At 41.7% G+C, this 27512-nt stretch overlaps 2 protein-coding genes across 7 annotated transcripts in view; one reads left to right on the forward strand and one right to left on the reverse strand.

Annotated features, from left to right (window-relative positions):
• The window catches only part of adcy8 (adenylate cyclase 8 (brain)), a 136040-nt gene extending 132871 nt beyond the window's left edge, over positions 1-3169 (forward strand). For both annotated transcript variants that reach the window (XM_062023046.1, XM_062023047.1), the window contains exon 18: positions 2291-3169. In XM_062023046.1, coding sequence (XP_061879030.1) covers positions 2291-2790 — 500 coding nt within the window. In that variant the 3' untranslated portion in view covers positions 2791-3169. The remainder of the gene's footprint in view (positions 1-2290) is intronic.
• A 5538-nt stretch (positions 3170-8707) lies between these two features.
• Positions 8708-27308, reverse strand: basp1 (brain abundant, membrane attached signal protein 1). Of its 5 annotated transcripts, none has more exons than XM_062023053.1 (3): positions 10366-10491; positions 10171-10292; positions 8708-10094 (listed from the first exon to the last, which is right to left on the reverse strand). In XM_062023053.1, exon 3 carries the CDS (start codon positions 10078-10080, stop codon positions 9517-9519), a length of 564 nt encoding a protein of 187 aa, XP_061879037.1. In that variant the 5' UTR covers positions 10081-10094; positions 10171-10292; positions 10366-10491; the 3' UTR covers positions 8708-9516. The 5 variants fall into 5 exon arrangements, with proteins under 5 accessions (XP_061879037.1, XP_061879034.1, XP_061879033.1 ...); XM_062023050.1 differs by having other exon boundaries at positions 10165-10292; XM_062023049.1 differs by lacking the exons at positions 10171-10292; positions 10366-10491 and adding an exon at positions 27135-27308.
• Between the last annotated feature and the right edge of the window lie 204 nt (positions 27309-27512).

The raw sequence follows: 27512 nt of genomic DNA on the forward strand, positions 1-27512 counted from the left end.
ACTACGTCTCTCACTACATGTCCCTGAGTTTTCTCACTAAGTTTACAACTGTGTCCCTGACCTCTCTCATTATGTGTTTCACTACATGTCCCAGACTTTTCTCACTATGTATCTTACTACATGTCCCTGTGTTGTCTCACTTTGTTTCCAACTATGTGCCCCTGACTTATCTCATTACACATCTCACTACATGTCCCTCACTTGTCTCACTACATGTACCTGACTTGTCTCACTACGTGTCCCTGACTTGTCTCACTACGTCTCTCACTACGTGTCCCTCACTTGTCTCACTACGTGTACCTGACTTGTCTCACTACGTGTCCCTGACTTGTCTCACTACGTCTCTCACTACATGTCCCTCACTTGTCACACTACGTTTCACTGTGTCCCTCACTTGTTTCCCTAACTGTCTCACTACATGTCTAACTACGTGTCTCACTGCATGTCCCAGAGTTTTTTCAGAGTGTGTTTCACTGTGTCCCTCACTTGCCACCCTACGTGTCTCACTAAATGTCTCACTGCGTGTCTCACTACATGTCCCTGAGTTGTCTCACTACATTTCTCACTGTGTCCCTGGCTTGTGTCACTACATGTCCCCTGACTTGTCACACTGCGTGTCTTACTACATGTCCCTGAGTTGTCTCACTACATGTTTCACTGTGTCCTTCACTTGCCTCCCTACATGTCTCACTACGTGTCTCACTACGTGTCTCACTACATGTTTCACGATGTGTCTCTGACTTATTTCATTACGCATCTCACTACATGTCCCTGACTTGTCTCACGACATGTCTCACTACGTGTCCCTCACTTGTCTCACTGCGTGTCTCACTACATGTCCCTGAATTGTCTCACTGCGTGTTTTACTACATGTCCCTGAGTTGTCTCACTACATGTTTCACTGTGTCCTTTACTTGCCTCCCTACATGTCTCACTACGTGTCTCACTACATGTCTCACGATGTGTCTCTGACTTATTTCATTACGCATCTCACTACATGTCCCTGAGTTGTCTCACTACATGTTTCACTGTGTCCTTTACTTGCCTCCCTACATGTCTCACTACGTGTCTCACTACATGTCTCACGATGTGTCTCTGACTTATTTCATTACGCATCTCACTACATGTCCCTGAATTGTCTCACTGCGTGTTTTACTACATGTCCCTGAGTTGTTTCACTACATGTTTCACTGTGTCCTTTACTTGCCTCCCTACATGTCTCACTACGTGTCTCACTACATGTCTCACGATGTGTCTCTGACTTATCTCATTATGCATTTCACTCCATGTCCCTGACTTGTCTCACTGCGTGTCTCACTACATTTCTCACTATGCGTCTCACTACATGTCCCTGAGTTGTCTCACTACATGTTTCACTGTGTCCTTCACTTGCCTCCCTACATGTCTCACTACGTGTCTCACTACATGTCTCACGATGTGTCTCTGACTTATTTCATTACCCATTTCACTACATGTCCCTGACTTGTCTCACTGCGTGTCTCACTACATGTCTCACTACGTGTCTCACTACATGTCCCTGGGTTGTCTCACTACATGTTTCACTGTGTCCTTCACTTGCCTCCCTACATGTCTTACTACGTGTCTCACTACATGTCTCACGATGTGTCTCTGACTTATTTCATTACCCATTTCACTACATGTCCCTGACTTGTCTCACTGCGTGTCTCACTACATGTCTCGCTACATGTCTCACTACGTGTCTCACTACATGTCCCTGAGTTGTCTCACTACATGTTTCTGGGTGTCCATCACTTGCCTCCCTATATGTCTCCCTACATGTCTCACTACGTGTCTCACTACATGTCTCACTACGTGTCTCTGACTTATCTCATTACGCATTTCCCTACATGTCCCTGACTTGTCTCACTACATGTCTCACTACATGTCTCACTACGTGTCTCACTACATGTTTCACTGTGTCCTTCACTTGCCTCCCTACATCTCTCACTACGTGTCTCACTACGAGTCTCACTACGTGTCTCACGATGTGTCTCTGACTTATTTCACTACGCATCTCACTACATGTCCCTGACTTGTCTCACTAAGGGTCTCACTACATGTCCCTTCGTTGTCTCACTATGTTTCACTGTGTCCTTCACTTGCCTCCCTATATGTCTCCCTACATGTCTCACTACATGTCTCACGATTTGTCTCTGATTTATCTCATTACGCATTTCACTACATGTCCTTGGCTTGTCTCACGACTTGTCTCACTACGTGTCCCTCACTTGTCTCACTACATGTCCTTGACTTGTCTCACTACATGCAGGCATGGCACACGGCTCAGTGGTGGCGGGCGTGATCGGCGCCAAGAAGCCGCAGTACGACATCTGGGGGAAGACGGTGAACCTGGCGAGCCGCATGGACAGCACGGGGGTGAGCGGTAAGATCCAAGTCCCCGAGGAGACGTTGGTCATCCTGAAGGAGCGCGGCTTCGCCTTTGAGTACCGCGGCGAGATCTATGTCAAGGGCATCAGCGAGCAGGAGGGCAAGATCCGCACGCACTTCCTGCTGGGCCGCGTGCAGCCCAACCCGCTGGTCCTGCAGCCGCGCAAGATGACGGGTCAGTACTCGCTGGCCGCCGTGGTTCTGGGTCTGGTCCAGTCGCTCAACCGCCAGAAGCAAAAGCAGATCCTTAATGACAACAACAACTCTGGCATCATGAAGGCCCACCATCACTACAACAGGAGGACGTTATTGGCGCCCGCCAGCTCCGACGTGGGCGGCAGCCATCACGTCGAGGGGGCTGATAAGACTGACCTGTCCTGAAAGGACCGCCCAGTCCCATGTTCAGGACCATTTCTCAGACCTGGACTATTGGTGGCTCGTGTTGGCAGCGGTGCCGGTTCCCGTCTGCACACGCGGCGTTTCTTGCCATGAATGTTTGTACTCAAGCTCCGCCCCCGGAAGGGAAAAAACATGAGCGAGGGAGGGGGCGGACGCAAACACCCTGATTGGCTGTCTGTTTGACTCTTCCTTTCGGACCGTCTTGACGATGTTCCTGTCCTTTTCACGTCCTCTTTATATGTCTCCTTGCTGTCCCCGCTCCCGTAAACATGCAAACCCCCCGCCCCCTCGCCAGTGTCCATCTTTCTTTTTTGTATTTTTTTTATATATGACGACACGATTAAAGCTGTTTAATTTTTTATACCATCGCCTCCTCCTGTCTTCCACCTGCTGCTGTCATCGGAAGATCTGACACTCGGTTTCCATGGTGACCATGTTCCGTGAGTGTGTGAGCACTACCAGCAGATGGCAGTAGACCACACCATTCCACTTTGTTTTTTTTGTGCCAATCTTGTCTAACTCGTTCGCGCCATGATCGTCATGTGACACTAATCAGGCTGCTAACACACCCACAGGACAAACGTCTACCATGTCCTCCTGTATGGATTTTCTGTTCGACATTAAAGTGGAAGAGGAGGCAGTTTCCATGGTGACAAACAGCATGGTACCGTGTGCGTGCGTGTTGCTGAGAGAGAGAGAAAGTTAGGTATCACAATCAAAGATGGCGCATCGCCAATTAAACCATCAGGATTCTTTCCTGCTGGTGGCTCTTTAAATAGGACTCATCACCGTGGCAACTGCCTCCGTCGACAAACACCATCTGGACCAGCAGGTGGCAGCGTCCTCCCCCTTACGCTTTCCTCAAACCACTCACGTGATTTGAAAGAGGCGGAGCTTCTTCAGTCATCAGAAAGCAATGTTTTGACGTCATCACGCCCTCAACCAATCACCATGCGTAGGGCGCGTCAGCTGATATTTTAGTGGTTTTACTTCCTCCTTGCGCGCGTGTCTGTGTGCGCGCGTGTCACTCCCCCCCCCGGAGACTAGCGTCCTACATTCGCCATGAAACATTGTCTTACATAAAGCGTCCACAACACCAGCAGCTCGCAGCATGTTGCTAGGCAACAAGCCCGTAGCCGGCCTGGTCGCCGTCGAACAAAAAACCAATGAAATGGACCAACGGGGACAAAAGAAGACACTCTTGAAAATGACGCTAACGGTGAGATGTCCACGCATAAGGACTTTTCCTCACGTGTGGTCTAGTACTTTAACAAAGCAACAGGTGGCGCTGCAACTTCCAAGTCACTAAAAAAACACCAGAGGAAGATATTTAGCGGTGTTCTTTCTCTTTAATAATAATTCATCTTTTTGTCTATTAACCGACGCGAAAAATATTATGTTCTCTATCACATACAAATTACAGAATTTATTATTTAGACCCAACTTTGGCCGTGATTTATTCGAAAACTTACATTATTAACAAATCAATTTGCCGGCTGATTTTCACTAGAGGAGAGGAGCATTGTGGGTAATTCTTCTGGGAGCTTCCTGTCTAGTTGTTGTTAAATGATGTTCTCTATCACACACGGACTACATAATGTATTATTTAGACCAAACTGGGCCGTAATTTATTCGAAAAGTTACATTATGTATCAAAAAATCAATCTGCCAGCTAATTTTCATTAGAGGAGAGGAGCATTTTGGGTAATTCTTCTGGGAGCTTCCTGTCTGATTGTTGTTAAATTCTGTTCTCTATCACACACGAATTACAGAATGTATTATTTAGACCCAACTTTGGCCGTGATTTATTCGAAATGTTACATTATTTATTAACAAATCAATTTGCCGGCTAATTTTCATTAGAGGAGAGGAGCATTATGGGTAATTATTCTGGAAGCTTCCTGTCTGGTTGTTAAATTCTGTTCTCTATCACACACGAATTACAGAATTTCTTATTTAGACCCAATTTTGACCGTGATTTATTCGAAAAGTTACATTATTTATTAACAAATCAATTTGCCGGCTAATTTTCATTAGAGGAGAGGAGCATTGTGGGTAGTTGTTCTGGAAGCTTCCTGTCTGGTTATTGTTAAATTATGTTGTCTATATCACACACGGACTACAGAATTTATTATTTAGACCAAACTGGGCCGTAATTTATTTGAAAAGTTACATTATGTATCAAAAAATCAATCTGCCGGCTAGTTTTCATTAGAGGAATATGTACTGAACTGTGCAATCTACTAATAAAAGTTTCAATCAATCAAAGGAGAGGAGCATTGTGGGTAATTGTTCTGGGAGCTTCCTGTCTGGTTGTTAAATGATGTTCTCTATCACACACGGACTACAGAATTTATTATTTAGACCAAACTGGGCCGTAATTTATTTGAAAAATTACATTATGTGTCAAAAAATCAATCTCCCGGCTAATATTCATAAGAGGAGAGGAGCATTGTGGGTAATTCTTCTGGGAGCTTCCTGTCTGTTTGTTGTTAAATTATGTTGTCTATCACACACGGACTATATAATTTATTATTTAGACCAAACTGGGCCGTAATTTATTCGAAAAGTTACAGTATGTATAAAAAAAATCTGCCGGCTAATTTTCATTAGAGGAGAGGAGCATTGTGGGTAATTCTTCTGGGAGCTTCCTGTCTGGTTGTTGTTAAATTCTGTTCTCTAACAGTGCTTTTCAACCACTGTGCCGCGGCACACTAGTGCATACTTGCCAACCTTGAGACCTCCGAATTCGGGAGATTTGGGGGCGGGGTTGAGTGGGCGGGGCCGGAGCGGGGTTAAGGGTGGAGAAGTATATTTATAGCTAGAATTCACTGAAATCCAAGTATTTCTTTTATATATATATATATATATATATATATATATATATATATATATATATATATATATATATATATATATATATATATATATATATATATATATATATATATATATAAAAGAAATACTTGAGTTTCAGTGAATTCTAGCTATATATATATGTATTTTACTATATATATACATATAAATAAAATAAATACTTGAATTTCAGTGTTCATTTATTTACACATATACACACACATAACACTCCTCTATTCAGTGTTGTCTTTGAAAGTGCAATGCTTTGCAGCCAGTAGCACAGCCTTTGAAGGAGCATAGGTGGGAGCAGTGTAATATTCTGGGTTGTAGTCAATAACCAGGTGAGGTGATTAAGTTACGTCTCTTTACTTCATACTTCAGAACCGACTCCCACACTTGCCGTCAGGGTGCGCAATACAATGTAAACCGTTGGCCAACCAAAAAGTAACCACAGAACACTATACCCAACATTCACCCGGAGATGGCAACAAACAACTTAGATCACTCTATTACAGGCAAGATCTGTGAAATTTAATTTGCAGGAAAGGAGTGACTTTAGTGTCACTCGTCGTCGCCATGAATGTCTCTTCTTCGTTCTTCGTCTCCTTCTTGTTGTGTGTGCAGTTGTGCACTCACCAAAAGCCGTAGATATTATAACGTGACTGGGTCGGCAGGCTGTTTATATGAAGGAAAAGCGGACGTGATGACAGGCTGTCCTCACTCAGGTCCGCACGGACCTGGAGGGGGCGTGCCTTAAGTCCGGCTGGAAATCGGGAGAAATTCGGGAGAAAGGTTGTCCCGGGAGATTTTCCGGAGAGGCACTGAAATTCGGGAGTCTCCCGGAGGGTTGGCAAGTATGCACTAGGGTACCGTGAGATATTGTTTGGTGTGCCGTGGGAGATTATGTAATTTCACCTAATTGGGTTAAAAATATTTTTTGCAAACCAGTAATTATAATCCGCAAATGTGCCGTTGTTGAGTGTCTGGGTCGTCTAGAGCTCGGCAGAGTAACCGTGTAATACTCTTCCATATCAGTAGGTGGTAGCAGGTAGCCAATTGCTTTGTAGATGTCAGGAACATGGTTTGTCGTGATCACAATATGCAGACGACAGCGGGAGGCAGCGTGCAGGTAAAAAGGTATCTAATGCTTAAACCAAAAATAAACAAAAGGCGAGTGCCGCTAAGAAAAGGCATTGAAGCTTAGGGAAGGCTATGCAAAACGAAGCTAAAACTGAACTGGCTGCAAAGTAAACAAAATCAGAATGCTGGACGACAGCAAAGACTTACAGCGTGTGGAGCAGCAGACGGCGTCCACAAAGTACATCCGTACATGACAATCAATAACAAAATAGGAGCGCAAGACAAGAACTAAAACATTACACACAGAAAAACTCCAAATAAGTCATGGGGTGATGTGAAAGGTCGTGACAGTAACACTTTGAGACAAGAGCTATAATGATGCATGGTTGGTTATGGTTTGAATTCATATCCAACAATTGCGAGAACAACTTTTTACTGTCAATATCGGCTGCTGAATTTAATTTTTTAATGTTTTCTGCTCGTGGTGTGCCTCGAGGTTTTTTTCAATGAAAAAAATTTACCTTGGCTCAGAAAAGGTTGAAAAACACTGCTCTAACACACACAGACTACATCATTTATTTTTTAGACCAAACTGGGCCGTAACTTATTGTCCAACTTTGGCAGACACGTTCACAGCAGTGCATCACAAGCTCTACTCCATTTCCGGTGCATCACTGAATGTCCCCGTTGCAACACAAACAATAGTTCCTCGGCGCAGTGTTTTTCAACCACTGATGTGCCGTGGGAAATTATGCAACTTCACCTAATTGGTCCAAAAAATATTTTTTGCAAATCAATAATTATAATCTGCAAATAATGTACCGTTGCTTAGTGTCTGTGCTGTGCAAAACTCGGTAGGGTAACCACGTAATACTCCATGTCAGTAGGTGGCAGCAGGTAGTTAATTGCTTTGTAAAAGTCGGAATGTGTCGGGTGAGACGAGGATGATTTGTTGTGATCCCAATATGCAGACCACAGCGGGAGGGGAGGCAGTGTGAAGGTAAAAAGGTATGTAATGCTTAAACCAAAAGGGAAAGGAAAAGGCAATGGCTATGCAAAATGAAAGTAAAACTTAACTGGCTACCAAGTAAACAGAAACAGAATGCTGGACGACAGCAAAAACTTACGGCATCCACAAAGTACATCCGTACATGACATGACAATTAACAATGTAAACACAAAGAAGGATAGCAACAACGTAAATAGCCTTGCTTGCTAACACAAAGCAGGTGCGTGGAATAGCGCTCAAAGGAAGACATGAAACTGCTACAGGAAAACACCAACAAAACAGGAAGAGACACCAAAATAACAGCGCAAGACAAGAACTAAAGCACTACACACAGGAAAACACCAACAAACTCAAAATAAGGCACGACGACCTGGTGGAGTTTCATTTTTTAACATTTTCTGCTGGTGGTGTGCCTCCGGATTTTTTAATGAAAGAAATGTGCCTTGCCTCAAAAAAGGTTGAAAAATACTGTCCTAGGGAAGGCATATCTTAACAGTAGCTCCTAATGTTACAGTTTTGTGTGTGTTCATTTGGCTTTCCATGTTCTTGCCTCATTCCTGCACACGCGAGCACCCCCACACCATCCTTCCTGCACACTGCCTGTTGCTAGGCTCGAGGCAGCACCACCGTCGCCGTAGCAACCAATCGCAATCCCGCAGGAAGCTCCCAGGCCAATGGAAGTGTGAGGGATGCTGAGAGGGGGGGGGCTTCTGATGCTCAGCATGGTGATGTGTCCAGTATCCACGTCGCTACCTTGCCTCTTTCAACATCGTTGCTTGGTCTTTGTCATTTTTAAAGTTTGCTGAAATAAAAATGTCGGCAGAGGAGTTGACATAGGTCTGAGGTTATGAATGAACAGGTAAATGCAATGCTAACAGTGCTAACAGACGTGAATAGATAAGTATGCTAATTGGACAGGAAGTGTGCTTGTCGGAAGAAAATGACAGAAACATGTCAAGCTCTGCTTTTTATTGTTTACACACAACTTGGAAACTTTCCATTTCTTCTTTTGTCTTTTGGACGCGGAGCGAGCGTCGCTGGGATGCAAACACGGTCGCCATGGAAACACAAATCATCATCATCATCAGCAGCATCTTTTTGGGGGGGGCGGTGTGGGAGGGGGGGGGGGGGGGGACAAAAAGACACGACCAGCTCAGACATGCAAGGTGACGTGATGAAGATATGCTGGTGCACGTGCATGTTGTCGTGCACGAGCAGGAGTAGTCCCCAAGTTTGGACACACCTTCATTCGCACAGTGAGACAAAGCGTCTCGAAACTTTTGACCGGGGGTGGTGCTAATGATGAATGTGTTGCATCAGGATGGTTGTCATAGAAACGGCCAGGGACGATAAAAGGATGACATGCTCGTTTGATATCAACTTCTCTCACCTCTTAAGAAGTTTTAATAATAATTTATTCAAGAAGTTCTGCTTGAGTTTATGAGAGATACAAATTTGATCGATTAACTTCTTGTTTGTGGACCAGAACCAGAGCACTGATCTTGTTATCAGCTGATTTTGGGGTTTGGGGGGGATCTCAGAGGGTGCGTGGTTAAGGTGTGATGTCATGTGATGGTGATGATGCTGGTGTCAAAAATCCTCAAAAGTAGAACATAAACAACAACAACAACAACAACAAGAATAATAGTAGTCTACTGTGAGGGTGGGTGGTGGGGGGATGCTCCGGGGTGGTCTTAATTATTATTGGTTGTTATTGTCCAAAGTAGGCGGGGCCTTGTGGTTGTGGTGTGGTCAGCTGTCCATTAATCTTGAGCTGCTACACTTTGATCCTTGCTGGGCGCCTCTGTGGCGTTGCCCTCTTTAGGCGCAGCTTCTGGGCCCGCCGTTGAACTTGGTGTCTCCTTGGCGTCCGAGGCTTTGGGGTCTGGGGACGCGGAGGGGTCCGCATTGGCTTTGGGTGCCGCCTCGACTTTGGGGGTCGCCTCGACTTTGGGGGCCTCAGTCTTTTTGGCATTGGCCTCATCTTTGCCGCCGTCCTTAGCGGTGGAGGGCGGCTCCTTGGGGACAACCGGGGTCTCTTCTGCCTTGGCGGGCTCGGCACTCTTGGCGCCATCCGTTTTGGGCTCAGCGTTGGCGACGGGTTTCTCCGGCTCCTTGGTGGCGTTCTTCTCCTCTTCCTTGGCCGGCGCCTCCTTGGCCGCCGTGTCGTTGGTCGCCTCCTTGGTATCGGCGGGGGTGGCCGCCTCGTCTTTGTTGTCTTTTAGCTTCTGGTTGTCCTCGGGACCCGCCCCCTCTGCATTGGCGTCTTTGGTCTTGTCATCGTTGACGTTGTAGCCCTTCTTCTTCTTGCTCAGTTTGCCTCCCATGGCGACTGTGGCGTCTGCACACAAACAAACAACGTGTTGCTAGTAGACGAACTGGAGATGTTGCATTAGTAAACAAACTCTCACTCGCACTGAAAGAGAAGATTAGAAGATGAGGACTGTGCGGTTGGTACAAGTCGGGCCGCCGTTCCTGCCGCACCGTCACAAGGCGCCACACAATGGCCGCCTCTGTGCGTGTTAGTGTGTGTCACCGTCTGAGTGGTTACAACACAAAGACAACAAGTTGTCATCTAGCAGTGCAGCCATCTCATTGTGTATTTCACTCACTTAACCTGTGTTCTTGTGTGTTAATGTCATACTAATGTCAGACGATTTACACAGGGACATCGAGCCCCGCCCACATTGGCGCTGAATGCCGCACAGGTGGTCCAACAGGAAGGACTCAGTGGGATTCTGGGATGAGATCCAGCAAAAAAAAGTTGGCATCAGATGAGAAAAGGAGGAGGCTTCGTGAAAAAAGCATCACTTCCTCATTGGCTAGCACTGCTCGAATAACTCCATCGGTGGGGACTTGTGGACGCGAGTTCGAGCCCAGCGTGATGCGTGATAAATGTCCCTTAATTCTTCGACACAGGAAGTCACATGACTCAACGCCAACAAGCTCGACAATAACATCGTGTCCGTTTTGTCAAAACGGCGTGATTAATAGCGGCGGCCATTTTGATTTAAGCAGCCAGCAGATGACAAAGACAACATGGTGGACCTTTTTCTTCCATTACTGCTGGCTGTAGTTTCAAAAGGCCTGACAGTTATCGTCTCCTCCTTCACAGCTTCTAACAATAACCAAACAGACGCCGCTGCTAGCATGACATGTTTGAAGCGCTGTCAAGATGAGCTTTTCTAACGGAATCTCCTCTTCATCACACACACGTATAGTAAGAGTAAAATTACCAAGCAAACATCAGTGAAAAAATGATGCTGCTTTTAGCTAAACAATCACCTAATGTTAGTCCAGCTATTTAATAATAATCAAATAAAAATGTGACATCTAATACTTCTTCATTCATCCACCCAGTTTCTTCTGCTTTACCAGGTCCAGGGGGCAGCAGTCTGAGTAGGAAACCAGACTTTCTGTTGTTTGGCTACGTCCTACAGTTCTACCAGGGAACACAGAGGTGACATGACCCTTTCAGCGTGTCTTAGGTCAACCCCGGACATGTCCAGAACACTTCTGCAGGGGGGAACCCAAGAGGCATCAGATGGCCGAGGCACCTCAACGGGTTCCTCTCCATGCGAAGGAGCAAAGGTTCTACTCTGAGATCTTCACCCTATCTCTTAAGGGTGTTCACACATCGCCGGTTTAAATGGCGGTTTCAGAGCGGTTCTCAAACTGCCGTGAACTGCGTCCCAACGATGGCGGAAAGTCTTTTTCAACACGTTTTGAACACAGCGCCAATGCGGATTGGCGCGGTAGTACCACGGATATCCTCAAAAGGCGGCGGGGTCTTCCACCGTCTACATCAACCACAGTGCCACCGTGTGAGACCGGGATGTCTCCATGTTTAACTTTTCCGCCTCCGTGAAGATACCATGTTCACCATTTCAAACCACCAAGAAAAATTCAACATATTACTTTTTTCCCCGCAGTTCTCAAAATCAATGGTGGATGAATGACGGATGACCAGGTATGGTGTCAACACGCTCTTTGGTGGAATTGCCGAACTGCCATTCAAACCTGCAATGTGTGAACACCATTTTCCGGTGCATCCATTTTTGGAAACTGATTTTGGCCGCTTGTATTCGCCATCTTGCTGTTTCTGTCACTACCCAAAGCTTGTGACCAAAAGTGAAGATATAGATGTAGATCGACCGCTAAATTGAGAGCTTTGCCATCTTGCTCAGTTAGGGTTTCACGTTGACGGTGTAGTACAGCAGCCCCATCACTGTAGACCAGACCTGGGCAATTTAAGGCCCGGGGGCCACATGCGGCCCGTTAAGATTTTCAATCTGGCTGCCGGACATTCCCAAATCATTTTTTTAGATCTTTAAGATCAAAAGTGTAGCTACCATTATGATGTGCAGTGATGTTTTTAAATGACTGTAAGTCTTGAACTACACAAAGTATTTCAATGGTTGGAATCTGCGCTTTTGTATGATATACTAGTTACTATGGTAATCTAAGCCACAGCAGCTCAGACGAGGCCCCAAGCAGTGTGGGTGGGGAGCGTTTCCACAGAGTGTTTCCAGAGTGGCCAGCCTGAAATGCGGTTGTCAGGGACAGACGCGAAAGGAGATTTTTACAACAAAGTTCTAAAGCTTAGTGATATATCAGATTGTAGGTGGGTTTTTTTTTTTACCTTTGTGTTCGTATTTCACTGTGTTTGTTGAGTTTCGCTTGGATGTAAAATATGTCAATCGAGAGGGGGGGTGACGTTCATATGTTGTCAATATTCAGTGTTTTATCTGTCGTAGTTAATATTGTAAATCCCACATTCTTTATTTTCATGTACATTCTGGGTGTTTCATTCAGTAAAAACAAAAGGAAAATTCCATTCCGTTTTTTAAGGCGATCTGTGATAACATTTTTAGCATTCAATCAGACATTATTTTGAAGTTTCGTATTAGTGTTCCTAAAAATCAGATATACCGGCCCGCAGACATTTTTTTCTCTAACTTTGGCCCCCAAGATAAAAATTTTTCTCTACATTTGGCCCCCCGAGTCAAAATAATTGCCCAGGCCTGCTGTAGACGCTAAGCCGAGTCATGAAATCGCCACTCCTGCCTTGCCTCACCACAAGATGACAATATACTCCACCTGAAGAAGACCTAACTCCCAACCCAAAACTTGCCATCTACCATTTTTCGACTTAGAACCTCACATTTAGAAGTGCTGAGTCTCAGCTCAGAGGTTTCACACCCAGTTGTGAACCACACAAGTAAAGGCAGAAGATCAGGACCACATCATCAGCAAATAGCAAAGATGAGACCCTCAGGCCTCAAAGAGGACACCCTCAGGTGCACCTAAAAATGATATCAATGAAGATATGAACCGATGACCATAAACAGGCTGGACTTGCTGCTATAGCAATGTGAACCATACTCCTTTGCACGTAATCTAGTGTATAGAAAAGCGCTATATCAATTTAATCCATTATTATTATTACAATGTTGAGACTTTAAATATTCAAGATAATTGAAAAATGTAATTTTTGATCACAGTTCTAATCAGACAAAAACACATGACTAACAATATAAATTATATATTTCCTAACACTGGCTCTAATTTGAATCATTTGGTTTTTGCCCTCAAAGCCCTCCCATTTCAAGGGATTTATTTCATGAGTTTGTAAACAATAACAAATACGACAAAATGTTTTGTTAAAAAAAGTATAAATCTAATCACTGTAGCATCGACCATATACTGATACAATACTTTGTATCGTTACTGTCAATATTTGTATCGATCCACCCACCTCTGTTTCAAAGCGGTTAACATACAGTAAATCCTCCTACGGGGGGTAGTGTAGCATGTTTAGCTAGTCCTTGTCCTCCAGTGATAACAGTACTTGTAAGGAACAGTTTATTTTCCGCCATGGAGGCAAGGATTGCTAACTTAGAAGTGGCTTTGCGCTGCGCAAAAACATTACCCGCTAGCGTGAATGCTACAGTGCGCTGAGGACGCCTTTGCACGTTTGCCGCTGTGAAATTTGTGGGACACAGCTAGAATGTGTCATAAACATGCAATATCCACATATGACAATAATGTTAAAAGCTCTATCCTCGGCCAAATTCATATCATTTGCCAAACTCAAGGCCCGGGGGCCAGATGTGGCCGGCCACTTCATTTTATTTGGCCTTCGAAAGCCTGGAAATAATATGTATCAATAAAGTACTATAACTTTTTATACTAAATGTATTCTTTATTTCTATTTTTGGAGAAAAAAATATATATACTCCATGTAGTCGCAAATTGTTTTAACTTAAATTGTCTAATTATGCAAAAATATATTATCAAACATTCAAACCATGTTTTGAATAGAAAATACTAATAATAATGATTTCAAAGCAAGTTATCCATCAAATTGTGCAATGTAAAAGTAGCAATAGATTTCATGGTAAAATTTTGAAATTTACTGTGGTTTTTACAGCATTTTTCTCGAAATCAAAAAAACAGTACTTTTTTTACTGTAATAAACTGTGGTGCCGTTTTGACATTTACAGTAATACACCGAATAATCTACAGTTGTTGATTTGCGGTAAAAAACAAACAACAAAACTGCCAGCTTAGGTGCCAAAATTGTTACTGTAAAATTGAGTTTGGTTTTTTTACAGTAAAAAAAACATTTAACCATAAAAACAGCAGTACTTTTTTTTTCATTTACAGTAATTTACACTAAATTTTGAGGTGAAATTATTGCAACTTACCATATTATTTTCTACATTTAAGTTTGAAAAAAATCTACTAATAAAATGCATAAAAAATGTGTGTAATAATAGTATTCACTGCTAGATGCGGCCCTCTGGGGCCATGCATAACTGCGATGTGGACCTCAGTGAAAACGACTTTGATACCTCTGATTTATATCGTATGTATCGCGCAACCCTAGTGTGTGATGGATTGTGTTATCAGCGCACACCACATAAAGAACCATCAAACTGTTGGAAACGCCTGATTTTTTTATACCTTCATCTGTAGGGTCTCTAACAGACAAAAATATTTTCAGATTTGGAAAATGTGTATGTGTGTTTCCCACTTAGGTCGCATTTCAATAAAAAATGAGTTGCGGGCCACAAATGGCCCCTCGTCCGCACTTTGGATACCTGTGTTGTCAGATTGTATAATCAGTAAATAATAAAAGAAAACGAGCAGCTTTGTTCCAAACAGACGCTGACATTGTTAGCAGTTGTGTTGACAGCTGTGTTTGTGTGCGACGCTTAGCTTTGTTCGCCGCCTTTAAGCACACATGGACAACAATAGCGCAGGAGCACAGATGCTCAGCCTAACATGCCAAAAACATGATGTCACGCAGGGAAGGAGCCAAATATGATGAAAATGACCAAAAGTTAAAAGTCACTCACATTAGCTGACCTTTTGTCGTAAATGTGGAGACATTTTGGAGCAAAACAAGCTTCAAATGAGGGTTGGGTAAGTCTAATTCCTGGTTCAAGCATGACATCACCACATTCAGATGAGATAATCATGTGACATTGTTGCGCCATATATTAATCAGCCTATAGGGCGGCGCTGGTGGGGCCTAACCATGACTGCAACAACATTTTAGGTGCTAAATGTTGATTAAAATGACTTTCCAATCAGCTGACATGATAAACAAGTTTTTTTTTTTTTATTTGTCATTCATCCAACATCTACTTCCTGTTTGGTGACCTTGTTTGCCTACAGAATAGAGTAACTAACATTAGCACATTTGGCCCCAGTCAGGCCTCAATTGACACGTCAGCTCCCATGTCCACACAAGTCCTCTACAGCAGTGTTTCTCAACCTTTGGGTCGGGGCCCATTGTTGGGCCGCAAGCGCCCACTACAGGGCCGCCAAAAAATATCTGTTTCCCAGCTTGCAGCGGGACTCAATTGTAATACACTTTTCAACCACTTGTGGCAGTAACCTACTCAGTGGCCTTGTGGTTTGAGTGTCCAACCATTACTTCCCTGCTTGGCACTCAGCATCAAGGGTTGGAACTGGGGGTTAAATCACCAAAAATTATTCCCGGGCGCGGCCACCACTGCTGCTCACTGCTCCCATCACCTCCCAGGGGGTGACCAAGGGTAATGGGCCAAATGCAGAGAATAATTTCGCCACATCTAGTGTGTGTGTGACAATCATTGGTACTTTAACTTTAATGACAATATCAAACAGAAAAGATCTGGAGCTAAAGTCATAGAGAGGTTTCTTAAGCGCAAAAATTATGACTAAAGTGGCGAGGCTGTATTTTCATTTGCACTTTAAATTTTATTGACAGTTTATTAATGAAATATATATATTATTTACAATAGATTTGCTTAGAATTTATTTATTTTAGCACTGCATAATTGTATGTACATTTATTTTTCATCAGTTTTTATGAGTCCCTTCTTATGCAGTATCTTTGATTAGTATTTACTTTTGTAATCAGCCTGACAAAAGCCTTGATAATAATAATCTTTGTGATTCACACGTTTTATCCTGTTGCACTGTAAGTAGGTTAGGAGTAATTATTGAATACGAGTAGAATCGGGAGTGAGATTACTAACTCAGTTTTAATACATTTGAGTGGGTCCCTCTGTAGTGGAAATGTTGGGCCCCCGGGTCAAAAAGGTTAAGACGCTATGCTCTACATCCAGCCACCGGAGCATCTTTGCCACTGTTCCACCGTATCAGTCTGAAACGCGGGGGCTAGAAGCCAGACGAGGAGCTGGGTCGGCAGAGCTCCATCCATCCATTTTCTATCGCTTGTCCCCCACGGGGATGCTGGAGCCTATCCCAGCTGTATTCGAGCGGAAAAGCGGGGTGCACCCTGGACAAGTCGCCACCTCATCGCAGGGCCAACACAGATAAACAACATACTCACTCACTAGGGCCAATTTAGTGTTGCCAATCAACCTATCCCCAGGTGCATGTCTTTTGGAGGTGGGAGGAAGCCGGAGTACCCGGAGGGAACCCACGCAGTCACGGGGAGAACATGCAAACTCCACACAGAAAGACCCCGAGCCCAGGGATCGAACCCAGGACCTTCTTATCGTGAGGCACACACACTAGCCACTGTACCTCCGTCAACAGAGCTGAACTCCAAATACCCCCAACTCCAAAAAAAAAAGCAGAGGAAGGGCACAGTGACACACTTCCTGCAGCAGAGCAGCGCCGACCCACTGACGACCTCAAAAACTTTACTTGTGTGAACACGACAAAGTTACAGAATGAATCATCACGTTACCTTTTGTGTTCTATTGGATCCTTCCTGAACTTTTATTCAACTCACTCTCTTTTTTTTTTATCTATAAAACATTTGCTGCCTTACTTAGACCAGCTTCCTGCCTTCAATAAATACTTGACTACTAGTAGGAGTTAGAGCGCCACCTGTTGCGGCGGCATGCACATGAGAGCCTGTCAGGCCAGGTCAAGATGGCCGCCACACAAGCTTGTTAACAGGTGGACCTCCAGTATGTTTGTGCTGGAACATTCCACCAGTTAATGATTGACTGGATGAACACTGAGAAGTTAAACAATGTTTCATAGCTGATCTTATCTTCTGAAGTTTCATTCTTCCTTTTTTTTTTTTTTTTTTTTTTTTTTTGGTAAATCTTTCATGCTTGAGTGTCACCATTTCCACAAAGACGCAACAGATGGCGCTCACAGCGAGTGGCCGCTGTTTCACTGACCACGCATGGTGGCAGATAAACAAAGAGGCTCCATTTTATTTTTTATAGAGATGTCCAATAATGGCTTTTTTGCCGATATCCGATATTGTCCAACTCTTAATTACCGATTCTGATATCAACCGATACCGATATATACAGTCGTGGAATTAACACATTAATATGCCTACTTTTTTAGAGATGCCCCGCTGGATGCATTAAACAATGTAACAAGGTTTTCCAAAATAAATCAACTCAAGTTATGGAAAGAAATGCCAACATGGCACTGCCATATTTATTATTGAAGTCACAAAGTGCATTATTTTTTTTAACATGCCTCAAAACAGCAGCTTGGAATTTGGGACATGCTCTCCCTGAGAGAGAATGAGGAGGTTGAGGTGGGCGGGGTTGGGGGGGACGGGGTTGAGGGGGTGTATATTGTAGCGTCCCGGAAGAGTTAGTGCTGCAAGGGGTTCTGGGTATTTGTTCTGTTGTGTTTATGTTGTGTTACGGTGCGGATGTTCTCCCGAAATGTGTTTGTCATTCTTGTTTGGTGTGGGTTCACAGTGTGGCGCATATTTGTGACAGTGTTAAAGTTGTTTATACGGTCACCCTCAGTGTGACCTGTATGGCTGTTGACCAAGTATGCCTTGCATTCACTTGTGTGTGTGGAGTAGGTATTATGTGATTGGGCCGGCACGCAAAGGAAGTGCCTTTAAGGTTTATTGGCGCTCTGTACTTCTCCCTACGTCCGTGTACACAGCGGCATTTTAAAAAGTCATAAATGTTACTTTTTGAAACTGATACAGATCATTTTGAAACCGATACCGATAATTTCCGATATTACATTTTAAAGCATTTATCGTCCAATAATATCGGACTGCCGATATTATCGGACATCCCAAATGTTTTATGTAGCTGAGATAGGCTCCAGCGCCCCCCGCTACCCCGAAGGGAATAAGCGGTAGATATTAATATTCAATGAAATATTTTTATAAATATTGTTTTGAATGCTATTTTTCTGCATGTTGCCTCAGTTGGAGCATGAACAGGTCTAACCACTGCTGGGGGGAAACAAATCGGTTTACTACAAAGAGCACTAAAATAATTGAAAATCATATTCATCAAACAGAAACGTCAACACACAGAATTACTCAGCTGAGTGTTTACCAAAGACTTATCATAAAGTCTTCAACACATTCTTCCTTCAGCTAGCATGAGATCACTGAAATGACTTCCTGTCCAAGCTATCTACTTCCTGTTTGACATCTTCTACAAGCTCGAAATGTTGTCATTTGTAAGTAACCACAGTCCATTACTCTATTAGTGTGTGAAACAACATTCACAAGAGTATCAATGGAATAGTTTACAACTGTAGCACCTAAGAAGCTGCTCTGCTAAACAATGCTAATGTTAGCTACAGTTTGGTTTACCTAGCATGTGTCTTTTTGGGGTGCGTTTACAGTACAGTCGTCTGGTACTCTGTTTTGGACCAAAAAAAAAGTAAAATACTAAGTTGGTGTGCATTTGAGTGTGGTTCGATAAGCATTAACACCAAATAATGTTCAGTTAATCGTACATAAAGTCACATTTGCTCTTTTGGTCCATTGGTGCGGTTAAAGTTCCTACTTACTTCATTTAGGAGGACTAGAGTCTGCTTTCAGTCAGACCTAGACCCATCTTTATGGGGGTTATTCCAGGTAAGAGATTCAATGTAGTCTGAGTTTGAACCTGAAGTCTGAGTTGATTTATTCTAAGATGGGAAACTGTGAGTGTTCGGTTCCACAACAGCTGATCTGAATTAGCTCAATCAATCCTTAGTTATGATTGAGATACACGTTTGCAAATAATTTTGCTACAATAATGCTTCCATACTTAGTATGTTGACTCGGAGTTACAAACGCAATTAAAAAAAAATACTTGATCAATGCAATGCTGATTTTACAGTTCACTGGGGACAGAAAAAGGCTGTCTTTCTTTACTGAGCCTGAACTGAAAGTCTTACTGTGTGTTTATGGTCAGCATGAACACTGTAAAAACAAAAATCTCAATTTAATTAAGGCGTAATCCCACTGGTGGAAAATGCAAATGGAGGCATCTGAAATATATATCTTAAATTTGTTTTAAATTATATTTGACATGTAGTCAATGTAAATGCGAAGTTAATACCTTTGAGTGGCTATTTTTTTTTTCTAATCAGGCACTTTCTGTTAATTAACCAATTTGCTCATTATAAATATTATGCACTTAAATATGAGATATATTTCTTGTAAATTATATATATACATATATATTGATAATGTGTGTGTGTGTGTGTGTGTGTGTGTGTGTGTGTGTATGTATATATGTGTATATATACAGTATATATGTATATGTGTGTGTGTGTGTGTGTGTATGTATATATGTGTATATATACAGTATATATGTATATGTGTGTATATATATATGTATGTGTGTATATATATATACACACGTGTGTGTATATGTATATATACATATGTATGTGTGTATGTGTATATATATATATATATATATATATATATACATATATACACAGTATATGTATACATACAGTATATATACGTACATATATATGTATACATATATATATATATATATATATATAGTATATGTATACATACAGTATATATACGTACATATATATGTATACATATATATATATATAGTATATGTATACATACGATATATATACGTACATATATATGTATACATATATAGATATATATATACATATATAGATATATACAGTATATGTATACATACAGTATATATACGTACATATATATGTATACATATATAGATATATATATACATATATAGTTATATACAGGTAAAAGCCAGTAAATTAGAATATTTTGAAAAACTTGATTTATTTCAGTAATTGCATTCAAAAGGTGTAACTTGTACATTATATTTATTCATTGCACACAGACTGATGCATTCAAATGTTTATTTCATTTAATTTTGATGATTTGAAGTGGCAACAAATGAAAATCCAAAATTCTGTGTGTCACAAAATTTGAATATTACTTAAGGCTAATACAAAAAGGGGATTTTTAGAAATGTTGGCCAACTGAAAAGTCTGAAAATGAAAAACATGAGCATGTACAATACTCAATACTTGGTTGGAGCTCCTTTTGCCTCAATTACTGCGTGAATGCGGCGTGGCATGGAGTCGGTGAGTTTCTGGCACTGCTCAGGTGTTATGAGAGCCCAGGTTGCTCTGATAGTGGCCTTCAACTCTTCTGCGTTTTTGGGTCTGGCATTCTGCATTTTCCTTTTCACAATACCCCACAGATTTTCTATGGGGCTAAGGTCAGGGGAGTTGGCGGGCCAATTTAGAACAGAAATACCATGGTCCGTAAACCAGGCATGGGTAGATTTTGCGCTGTGTGCAGGCGCCAAGTCCTGTTGGAACTTGAAATCTCCATCTCCATAGAGCAGGTCAGCAGCAGGAAGCATGAAGTGCTCTAAAACTTGCTGGTAGACGGCTGCGTTGACCGTTTGTGACAGCCTGTTCTCACGTCCGCTTTCCCACAATATAAACAGCTTGCCTGCCCAATGACGTCATAACATCTAGGGCTTTTAGAGAGTAGAGTGCACAACTGCGCACACAACAAGGAGACGAAGCAGAAGAACGAGGAAATTACAGACATGGCGACGCCGTCGACGAGCAAGATGAAGAAATACGCTTGCAAGTTCCAAAACGAATGGAAACAAGAATTTCAGTTCATCCAGGACAGTTCGAAGGGGAAGGTGTATGTTGCCTGTAAATATGTAGAACAGACTTCTCCATTGAACACGGTGGCCGAAATGATATACTCATCATGAACGGAGAAGTTAAACAGGACAATACTGCCATCTAATGGATAGCCACCGGAACACTGAAATTCAAGTATTTATTTTATGTAAATAAAATAAATATATATATAGCTAGAATTCACTGAAAGTCAAGTATTTCATACATACATACATACATACATACATACATACATACATATATATATATATATATATATATATATATACATATATATATGAAATACTCGAGTTGGTGAATTCTAGCTGTAAATAACCACACCCCCAACCCCCCACCCCCAAGCCCGCCACCCCACCCCCTACCTCCCAATATTGGAGGTCTCAAGGTTGGCAAGTATGATTATAACTCAAATATGTTCATAGCAAGAACATAAAACAGGGGTGTCTAACTAATTTTCATTGAAGGCCATATCGCAGTAATGGCTGCTTTTAGAGGGCCGCTTTTTTTATATTAATTTACGTTATGCATGGGGGTAATAACCTGTGATTAATCATGATTAATCGAAATGCATTTCATTATTAGATTTTTTTTTATGTATAACTTGCTTTAAAATCATAAATAAAGGTGACAAGCAAATATTAAATATTTGTTTTTATCTCACAAAAATAGTTTTGCAATACGGAATATAATAATATAATTGGCATGATCAGATAATATTAAAGTTTAAAATATGCATATTTTTTTCTGTCAAAATTGAAAGAACGAATTCATTTAGTAAAAAAATAAAAATAAGTATTTTATTGAAACCCATTTTTTCCAGGCTTTCGCGGGCCACCTAGAATGATGTGGCGGGCCAGAACTGGCCCCCGAGCCTTCTAAATTAGTTTTGGTTTTTTTCAACATTATGAGAGCCCCCTAGACATAAAATAACATGGTGCCTTTACACTCTTATAATGCAATATAGTAATGCTGCCTGAGGCTGGGCCAATGAGTAGCCACGATTCTTAAAACAGTACGCTCTGATTGGTTTGGTCTCTTCCAGTAGCCAATACTGTTGTAGTATTGATATTTTTATTTCATTTAGCAATTTTTATGCTTGAAAATGCTTTCATTTAGGACCAAAAAAATTATAGAATATGCTTTACAAAAAAAAAAATCTGTGATGTGTGAGAGACTAACCTATTATTGGTTAAGGTTATCTCCATAATCTAACCTATATTATTTTTATTTAATTTAGCCATTTTTGTGTTTGAAAATGCGTAATTTAGGACCAAAAAAATTATAGAATATGCTTTTAAAAAAAAAATCTGTGATGTGAGAGAGACCAACCTACTATTGGGTATGGTCATCTCCATAATCTAACCTATATTATTTTTATTTAATTTAGCCATTTTTGTGTTTGAAAGTGCGTAATTTAGGACCAAAACATTTTAAAATATGCTTAAAAGAAATATATGTGATGTGCGAGAGACCAACCTATTATTGGTTATGGTTATCTCCATAATCTAACCTATATTACTTTTATTTAATTTAGCAATGTTTGTGTTTGAAAATGCTTAATTTAGGACCAAAAAATTATATGTATAAAAAAAAAAAATCTGTGAAATGAGAGAGACCAACCTATTATTGGTTATGGTTATCTCCATAATCTAACCTATATTATTTTTATTTAATTTAGCCATTTTTGTGTTTGAAAGTGCGTAATTTAGGACCTAAATTTTTTTAAATATGCTTTCAAAAAAAAATCTGTGATGTGAGAGAGACCCAACCTATTATTGGTTTTGGTTATCTCCATAATTTAACCTATCCATCCATCCATCCATTTTCTACCGCTTGTCCTGTATTATTTTTATTTAATTTAGCCATTTTGTGTTTGAAAATGCTTAATTTAGGACCAAAAAATTGCTTTTAAAAAAATCGAAAAACCTGTAATGTGGCTAAACTGCAATATTTGAAGCATGATGTGATGAGGGACAAGTGTAGATGTAACTGTGAATTCAAAATCCTCTCCCGACTTAAGTCTTCAGGTATGAATTATGTTCTAACCTCTGGTTACGAATGAACAAACACATCATGTTGCTTCAGGTTTATAAGGAGGGAGTTGATGTGAAAAAAAACCTCAGGGTTTGGTCAAGAAAACCGGTCAGCGAGGTTAGGTTTATAGAATAAGTTACAATGGGACAGTAACATACTGTGGTTTTGACATACACTATTTCTCCTTTTTTTAAAAATAAACAAGATTTCTCTCTTAGAGTTTACATACTCACAGTTTTTACTTAACCGCCCAGGTGGTCTTGGTCTGCTTGTTTGGTTCACGTTGGTCCAAACAAAAGAATTCTAGTATATTTTACAATGCACCCTTAGTATCATAACTTTTTGTGTGAAGTCTTGATGTATGTTAAAGGCAAGGTTATCTGCCTTGTTACTAGTGCGGTACATAGCACAGCATAGTGTAACATAGCAAAAAGGCCCCCAAACTGCTCAGTGGCCTAGTGGTTAGAGTGTCCGCCCTGAGATCGGTAGGTCGTGAGTTCAAAACTCCGGCCGAGTCATACCAAAGACTATAAAAATGGGATCCATTACCTCCCTGCTTGGCACTCAGCATCAAGGGTTGGAATTGGGGGTTAAACCACCAAAAATGATTCCCGGGCGCAGCCACCGCTGCTGCTCACTGCTCCCCTCACCTCCTAGGAGGTGATCAAGGGTGATGGGTCAAATGCAGAGAATAATTTCGCCACACCTAGTGTGTGTGTGACAATCATGGATACTTTAACTTTAACAGTTTGGTTCATCACGTTTACAAATGGCTAATTCTGAGCAGGTTTCCATTGTGTGCTGTTGCACATCAGCTGTGTTCATGCTGCATGAATAGCATCACATCATTGTAACCCACCCACCATCCATCCATTTTTTACCGCTTGTCCCTTATGGGGTTGCGGGGGTTGGTGGAGCCTATCCCAGCCATTACATAAAAATAAAAAAAAGACAAAAACTTACGCAGTAGTACAGATGCCGTACATTTTATATCTTCTCATTTTTTAAAGTGGCTTTCCGTTTCCTTCCTGTTTAGTGACATTCCTCAAATGCACAGGTGTCAAACTCTAGGCCCGGGGGCCAGATGTGGCCTGCGACATAATTTTATCTGGCCCGCAAACACCTGGAAATGATATGTGTCAATAAAGTACTTAATATTTTCTCACTAAATGTAATGGATTTTTTTCATTTTGACAGAAAAATATATCTACTGCTTGAAATTGCGTGCATTTTAAACTTTAATATTATCCAGTATTGCAACAAATATTACTGTATATCATCATACTTTCCAAAAAAATGTTGTCTGAATAAAAATAAATACTTAAATATCTGCTTGACTTAGGATTTTACAGCAAACTACACATCAAATTAATAAAAATGACAATACATTTTACGGTGTTCTTTACAGCATATTACTAAAAACTACCTTTTTTTTTTGCATTAAAATTCTGTTAATTGAGCTGCCATATTTTTACTGTAAAACCTTGTTTTTAACGGTGTATTACTGTAAATGGAAAAAGGATACATTTGTTTTTACTAGGGATGTCCAATAATGGCTTTTTTGCCGATATCCGATATTCCAATATTGTCCAACTCCTAATTACCGATACCGATATATACAGTCGTGGAATTAACACATTATTATGCCTAATTTGGACAACCAGGTATGGTGAAGATAGGTGCTTTTTTTTTTTAATTAATAAAATAAAATAAAATAAACGCATTAAAAACATTTTCTTGAATAAAAAATAAAGTAAAACAATATAAAAACAGTTACATAGAAACTAGTAATTAATGAAAATGAGTAAAATTAACTGTTAAAGGTTAGTACTATTAGTGGACCAGCAGCACGCACAATCATGTGTGCTTACGGACTGTATCCCTTGCAGACTGTATTGATATATATTGTAGGAACCAGAATATTAATAACAGAAAGAAACAACCCTTTTGTGTGAATGAGTGTAAATGGGGGAGGGAGGTTTTTTGGGTTGGTGCACTAATTGTAAGTGTATCTTGTGTTTTTTATGTTGATTTACTAAAAAAAAACAAAAAAAACGATACCGATAATTAAAAAAATTGATAACGATAATTTCCGATATTACATTTTAAAGCATTTATCGGACATCTCTAGCTTTTACGGTAGAAAAACTGGCAGCTAAGTTGCCAGAACAAAAAAAGGCACTTGTACTGTTTTTCCCTTAACAATATAATGTTGTAAAAACCAAGGCTATTTCCATAAAAAAAAACTAAACAGTGGTACTGTTTTTATATTAACTGTAAAATGTTGTAAGAAAAAACAAAAAACAACAACACTATTCTGAGATCGGTAGGTCGTGAGTTCCAGCAGAGTCACACCAAAGACTATAAAAATGGGACCCATTACCTCCCTGCTTGGCACTCAGCATCAAGGGTTGGAATCGGGGGTTAAATCACCAAAATGACTACCGAGCGCAGCCACCGCTGCTGCTCACTGCTCCCCTCACCTCACAAGGGGATGGGTCAAATGCAGGGAGTAATTTCCCCACACCTAGTGTGTGTGTGACTATCAGTGGTACTCTAACTTTTTACTGTAACATTTTGCAAATGTAAAGTTTTTTACTGTAAAATCGACAATTGATATAATTAATAATGAAATCCAGAGGCAAATTCATGCATTATTCGCTGTTACAAGCGGCCCTCTGATGGCAGCCATAACTGCGATGTGGCCCTCAAAGAAAACCAGTTAGACATCCCTGCTCTAATGACCACTCCAGAAAACTGTACTGTGGTGTTTAATGACTAATCACTTTAGTAATCTGTCATTCGTACCTCAATGAATGTAATTATTACTCTATGTATATTTTTGGATAGTAGTAATGACTCAACCTGCTCGTGCACACACACACACACACACACACACACTGTGTGATAGTTTATTAAGATGGACGTCGGTGTTGGTCACATGACTCACATGGCTTCAGAGGATGTGCTTGCGGTGGCAACCTTTGACCTGTGACCCCCAGCCCCCTTCAACCACCTCCCCCAGACCCACATAGTGAGAGCCAATAATGTGACTACAGTGCTGGTGTTGCCATGGTGATCTTACATGGTTGGGGGGGGGGTGATGCTGCTAATGCAACCTGTTACAAGAGCGTCACGTTTTGGAACTGAGACGCTCATAATTGATATTGTATGGAGTGGATCGGAGAAAAGGCTATTATTGATGTGTGTTGATTGATCGGCATTGATTAATCAGCACCAACACAAACAAGAAGTGTACGTTTTAGAGTGCATGTGTGCATCCACTGATGACGTTTGCATGCTCCCCACCCACCACTGCCCCCTCCTGACAGACAAGGTGGCAGCTCTCCCATCCACACCCTGTGCACAGTGCGCATGCGCGCCGCGACAAACAAAGGAGGGCCATGGAGGCTAATAAAGTTTGATTGTTGCTCCAACAACCGCACAACATGGACCGCTATGACGTCACCGTCAGCGGCGACCATGCAGGGGGGCGGGTCCATCACCCCCCCGCCCCCCTTCCCCAAAATATAGCAATTAACCCCCCCACCTTTAGACAATAAATGTAATTAGATGAATCATGAGTCTAATTATGACATTTATGACAATGTTCTCAACACGCGTCCATGCGTGTGAAGCGCGGGTACGTCCACGCTGCACACACCCCTTTCGAGGCTCGTGCACGCGCCCTCGTCTGGAAAGACGAGAATAAAGAAAAAGCACAAAAAGGAACGTGCGCGATGTAACTCTTCGTTTCCTCCCCCCCTCACGCGCGCCTTTTGTCTGCCGCGCACGCGGCTTGCGCGCGCGTGCCTCGGAGACAATTTAAAAAAAATTTTTAAAAAAATAGCGAAAAGGGCGCCAAAAGACGTGAAGAAATGAACGGGGTGAAGAGGGCGAAGACAAAAGACCGCGGCGCGCGCGTACGTACCTTGTTCACGGAACTTGTCAGCTGGCTGCTCCTCCGCTGCGTGCACGGCGGCTTGTGCGTGATGCCAGGCGAAACGCGCGATCCAGCGCCTGCGCGACCCCCGGCGCGCGTGCGTGCGTGCGGGCGCACAATCGCAACACGGACGCGCTTTTATGTCTGCTCAGTTGAATGACGGAAACGTAACGTCAATCATATCATATTTGTTGTGTTCTGCATCAATAAGTGCACGGCATGTTTACACACACAAACGCATGTATCTTCATGAACACACACCATCATAATGATATTAATATGTCGTTACTGTCTGGTTTTAAAAGTGTTTTTTTTTTAGTGGCGCGCATCGCTTTTTTTTCCACAATGGTTTCCATTTTGTTTGCG

The sequence above is a fragment of the Entelurus aequoreus genome, linkage group LG16 (assembly GCF_033978785.1).
Source record: "Entelurus aequoreus isolate RoL-2023_Sb linkage group LG16, RoL_Eaeq_v1.1, whole genome shotgun sequence".
NCBI classification, from domain to species: Eukaryota; Metazoa; Chordata; class Actinopteri; order Syngnathiformes; family Syngnathidae; genus Entelurus; species Entelurus aequoreus.

Coding starts and splice junctions, on each gene's coding strand:
- basp1 (XM_062023049.1), bottom strand. CDS start 10,080: ATGGGAGGCAAACTGAGCAAGAAGAAGAAGGGCTACAACGTCAACGAT.